The sequence below is a fragment of the Poecilia formosa genome, unplaced genomic scaffold, assembly GCF_000485575.1.
Source record: "Poecilia formosa unplaced genomic scaffold, Poecilia_formosa-5.1.2 Scaffold52, whole genome shotgun sequence".
In the NCBI taxonomy this organism is placed as follows: Eukaryota; Metazoa; Chordata; class Actinopteri; order Cyprinodontiformes; family Poeciliidae; genus Poecilia; species Poecilia formosa.
In genome coordinates, this window is record NW_006799991.1 from 1347372 (window position 1) to 1353014 (window position 5643).

Here is a 5643-nt window from a genome sequence, read left to right on the forward strand (position 1 = left end):
TTTTTCTTTAGCTCAAAGAAGGACACAAAGGTGCTGATTGAAGATACGGATGACGAGGCCTTCAGCTGAGTGCGCTCCAACATCTAAAACACATACACACACACACACCATGCTATACTTATAAGGACCCGCCTTTCTTTTCCTCCTTCATAGTGTAACGTGTTGGTTTAAACATCAGCGTAATCGCTTCAATGAATAAGAAAGCTCCTCACCTTAACAGAAATTACCTCATCTTCATAATCTCTGTGTCTAGAGTTGGTCCTTAAAAGTATAGAAAACACAAAGTACAATCCAGAGACACACAAACACGAAGAGAAACCCGCTAAAGCACAAGCAACTCGTTCATCTCGGTGCTGTTGAGGAGAGAGCCGACGCCACAATCACACTGATGTCAAAGAAACCTTCTTCACTTAACCTGCAGAAAGCAGACCACACTGCCTGGGATGATTCACTGCTTTTATCGACAATGACTTCTTTACTATATGTTTGGGGTTTTTGTTTGGGTTTTTTTTTACGTTGAGATGTTTTGGGGTTTTGTTGAGTTTCTCTTCAGGACGCGCTGCAGACGACTGTTCACACGCCTTTCTAACACCTCCAGGATCAACAGGGAGAAGACGAAGCCAATAAAAGACTAAACCCAGGAATCTAAGGAAGGACTGAACACCATATCTAACAAATCAACTGGTTTCAACTTGTTGATTTTTTTTTATACTCCTTTTGTTGTGTGTTGTTGTTTTTTTTTCTTTAGCTGTAGTGAACGATCGCAACCCTTGAAGCACTTGCAGGAAAAGTGCGTTTACAACATAAAACGTGAAAAAGGTTCCTTGAGAAATATGAAAGATGTTTAGATTCAAACACTTATCTTTGACGTTTCTTTGTTATATACGTGTATTACTACTATAGATGTTTATACTAATCGACTGTTGATGTTTTTTTAATAGCGTTAGATGTGCCACGTCTTTTCTTAGAAACACAAAGCCCTGAGGTACTCCCCGACTTAATTAGAGGATTTTAAATCTCTGATGTTATCTTAAAGTGCTCTTTTACACTGACTTCAGCTAAGGTGCATGGTCGCAATTAACACTGGTTACCAAAGTTTTCTTCCTTATGAATGTGATTCAAATGAGGATAAATCTGTTCATCATGTCTGCCTGATCGAGTCGAACGATACCAGAGCCGGAGTTTCGTTTACCTGCTGCAATCTGCTTCATTTTGTAGTCAGCCTGTGGCTTGTTGGAAACACGAGTGGACATTTAATCCTACAAAAAGGTCTTTATATAGGTTCATCTCGGTGAATTAGAATATCACAAGAAAGTTTATTTAGTTCAGTAATTCACAACATTAAACTGATGTAGATTCAAACTCTGTTTGGTCCACAGCAAACAGAAGAGTGGACCAGCCAATCTCCAGTATTTACCACAAATACTTAGCTGGGTCTCTTTTCACATGAGTTACTGCATCAGTGCGGCGTGGCACGGAGGAGATCAGCCTGTGGTTCTGCTGAGGTCTTCAGGAAGTTGAATTAAGAGCCTCCAACTTGTTTGTATTGTCTTTGGTATCTCGTCTTCCACTAGATAATAAATAGCTTCTCCATTAGGTTCGGTTTTGCTGGCCAGTCGTGGTTAGTCATGACTGGCCAGCTCATTGATGAGCTTAGGCTCATCAACGTAGCTTAAGCTCATCAATGAGCAGAAGCTCATCAATGTAGCTTAAGCTCATCAATGAGCAGAAGCTCATCAATGTAGCATATGCTCATCAATGAGCATAAGCTCGTCAATGTAGGTATTGATATCTTAGATACCTTTGGCACTGTGGAAATTAAATCAGCATCTCGAGAAAGATTGAAACATGATTTGATCTAAAGTTTTCTGGTAAATGGTTGAGTTCTGTGCAGCTCCACTTGGTTTTATTTGAACTTTGAACAGCAGTCCTTTATTTTTCTCTTTATTCAAGTTAAGATGATTTCGATGTCTCTTGTTCAGGAGTGTTCAGAGTTAGCCAGTGTCCTTCTGTGTGTGGTGTTAATTACACAGTCATACTTTTTCTTTCCACTCAACTTTCCATTAATGTACTTGTGTATGGCTGTTCTTCCCCACAACATTAACTTTACATCTACCAACTGTTGGTTAAGCCACAATCATCAGTTAACAGAAATAAATGCTTGAAAAGTTTCCCAGTGTGTCATAAATAAACGAGTTTCACTGATGTTCTAATTTACCGAGACGGGCATTAAGGGCGACGCTAACCAGCTAAAAACAGAAACAAAATAATTTTCATGCGCTGTGGTTTACTGTCCAGAGATGAATACGTTGTATAATTTTAGGACTGAAGTCTTTGTAACAGTTTAAATTAGAGCTTCTTGCTGAATTGGTTTCTGTTTGCAAACAGAAACATTACTGGAAATGTTTGTGCGTGCTTTGATTTCTGTGCTCACAGCACCAGGGTGCTGATGGAAACCAGGATTTCTCTCTGCTGCCAGATTAGTCCTTATGTTGACTTTTGAATAAATTCAGAGGCTAATCTGGCTTTTTTATTTTTTTTTTTATTTCTGTGAATGAAATATTTGCCGATTGTCAGACTTCAATTATTCTGCGCTTCATTTATGTTTTTGATCTTCAGTGTGGCCTCGCCTGTTTGACTTCAGGTGTTGTGGTTTCTTCAGATAAATATGCTGATGTCTGCTCTTATTTCTCCGCTGGCTTTGCTCACACACGTTTCCAGAACCTCTAAGCGAGTTCCTTCTTCTAGTAACGAGCCCTGGCTGTTCTAGAAAACACGACGCGTCTTTTTGTTGCTTGCACTCCCTTCCGATCTTAATGTGAACTGGAAAGTTTAAAGGGTGGAAAACCTCTCTGTCCACATTGATACTCTGTACAGACACCAGACATTCGCACACACGCTGACACCTCACATTGTCTCTCTCGTCAGTTTTGTATAAAGGTTTTGTCGTCTTGCCTGCATGCTGCTCTTGTTTTTACTTTGTACAGAGCTCTTAATTTATTCAACATAGTGTTTATATTAGTAATATTTGCACACACCGACAATGATGAATTTTTATTTGTAGCCATTTGTGCTCCTGGACAAGCAGTATTTTTTAGGCAAAGAGGAGCTTTTTGTTGATTGTGTGCAATCCTGCACTCTTATTTTGTTTTTCCTCTACCTGTGTAAAGCTGTTGAAACGTGTTTGTAAGAAGAAGAACCGATGTTTCGCTGTGTCTTGTTGATGGTTTCTTTAAATTTAAAAGCCTCACGGCGGGGGGCGGGTGACGGGGGCAGATTCCTGAGGCTGTTATGCTGTTTGTACATTTGTGAAAGTGCATGAAAACATTTGTGACATCTGTTGTTGGTGACTGTCCTGCAGACAGAAGCACTTTGACACATTTCAGTTCAGCCCAGGAACAGACGGTGGTCCAAGCAGAAGTCGGTAAACTGATCCCAGATCAGTTTAGATGACCTGTGTCTGTTCATAGATGCTGAAAACAGGGTTGTTTTGTACAGTTTCGTGTTTGATGAGATGATGGTGAAAAACCCTGACATCCCGTTTTCTGATTTTGTTTTTCTTTTTTTCTTACCCACCGCTTGCTGAAACCTTCATGGTGTAAAAGTGCTTAAATGTGTGCACCCCTCACTCCCCGATTGATGTCGTTTGTACCCTTTCTCTGAACTATTTGAACGTGCTAGTACCCGTAGTTTGGTAGATGGATGTTCTGCTTTGATAACTTTTAAGAAAAACAAGAAACTAAATGTGATTTTAAGAGAAAATGTCTGAACATTTCTCCCAGAGTCGCTTTTACAGAGTAGTTTGTACATGTTGAGTGTTTACCAATGTTCTATGATGGTTTTTCTCATGGTCTTTGTATTTCTGTAAACACTTTGGTGATCCTGTCATATCTGGGTTTTATAAACCATGATTATTTTTAAAACTCACTCTGCCTCGTGACCCTTCTTTCGCCTTCTGTTTTTAGTCTCCATCGGATGAGAAGCTCTGCCTAGGGACATTTTCAGCTTCAGCGGTGCGTCGCTTCAGCGGTGCGTCGCTTCAGCTCTGACCGACCTTTTGCCTGATTCACAGGTACTTTAGAGTGTGTTGGTTTCCTCTTTGTAGCCGGCTGTTTGTTTTTAAGGTCTGTGTGGTATGTCTCAGTCCAGTTCAAAGCCAGTTCTTCAGCATTCCTCCTCTTTTAAGCTGACTGGTTGGCAGGATTTACAGATTGGTGACGTTTTTTCCTTCATTCCTTGCGTTTATAGAAGTTAGTCACCCCTTATTGCCTGAAAACGGCTTTTTGGTGGAGAGAAGACGGAGCCCAATTGATGTTAGAGTTTGTTTTGCCCCCAATATTAAAAATACCCACTCATATTCCAGTAGATTTAATAAATGCATCTAAAGTCAAGATTTACTGCAAATTAAGTTTGACAAAATTACTTTTTCTAAGCTAAACATAAAATGCCACTTTTAAAGTTGCAACCTGAGGTTTAATAAAAGGATGTTTGCATATTTCTTAAAACCGTCACTATGTTGTGACATAAAATTAGATAATTTGCGGAAAAAAAAAAAAAAAAAACCTTGTTCAATTTGCCTCCTGCCAGTGCTACCAAAGACAACCAATCAGAGCCAGGAGGAAGGGCTTAGCATCCCCTTCATGACCAGTATCTTTAGTTCTTATTGCCTCCTTCCTTTCATGACCCACTACAAATTATTCCTGGTCAGATAGCAGCTTCTGGCAGAAATCCTGAGGCAGCAAAGCCATTCTCCTCTGTTTAATTAATAACACTGATGTTTTTTTTTTTAAATGACAATAAAATCAGGCAATTAGGATGTAATTTGAAACCTTGGTGGTTTTTAGATCAGTTTCCCGTTTGAAGGTCCGAGCTTCAGGTTCCTCACAGACATCTGGACATTTCTCCCAGAATTTCCTTGTGCTTCTGTGAAACCAGTTTTCCATCAACATGCTTTGCTTCATTTGTGCCAGAGGAAGCAAAGCAGCTCCAGAATACGTTCCAGACATTATTCACTACTGAAGCAGCAATATTCTGCTTCAAACAAATGAAAAACATGAAGATGAATGCAAGAGCAACAGACATGAGAAATGATCCCATGTTCAGCCCGTTACATCTGTCCTGCTTCAGAAATTATTTTTAACAGCCATGTTACAGTCTGGTCATCTAAAATAATTATTCTACTGCCTTTGAAAAAGTCCTGCAGACTTTAGAGATTATCCGGTTTTAATCAGCTCCTCATAATTAATCTTCAGGATCATGACAAAACCTGTCATGATCAGTTTATATTTAAAGTCGGAGCCCAAGTCCTACAACTCTGCATCACACTCAGCACTTTGTTTTGCACTATTCCTGCTAAAAATGTTCTCCGTCACCCTTCATTCAATATCTTAATAATAATAAGTGTCTAAATTTAGAAATGCAACACTAAAATTTACCATTTTAAAGTAACTTTTCTGCATAACCGAAGGTAAAATCATTAACTGGACTTTAAATCTGTTGGGTTTGGATGACGTACAGTGAAGTTAATAATGTACTTTATGATGCGTTTGAGTGCAGCTGCGGTATCTCGTGTTACTCCTGCAGCTTCTTCGTGGCATTCAAGCTGATGAATATCTGGAGCAACAAACAACCCGTCAGTCCAAG

At 39.5% G+C, this 5643-nt stretch overlaps 1 protein-coding gene across 2 annotated transcripts in view; it reads left to right on the forward strand.

Annotated features, from left to right (window-relative positions):
• Positions 1-5643, forward strand: part of LOC103138494 (xenotropic and polytropic retrovirus receptor 1 homolog) — a 71246-nt gene that overhangs the window by 60175 nt on the left and 5428 nt on the right. The window contains exon 15 of one of the 2 annotated variants that reach the window (XM_007552696.2): positions 12-1432. The exons of the other annotated variant lie outside the window; for it this stretch is intronic. Within the exon in view, the coding sequence (XP_007552758.1) occupies positions 12-69 (58 nt within the window). The 3' untranslated portion in view covers positions 70-1432. Of the gene's footprint in view, positions 1-11; positions 1433-5643 lie in introns of those variants that run through there. 2 annotated transcript variants of the gene reach the window in all.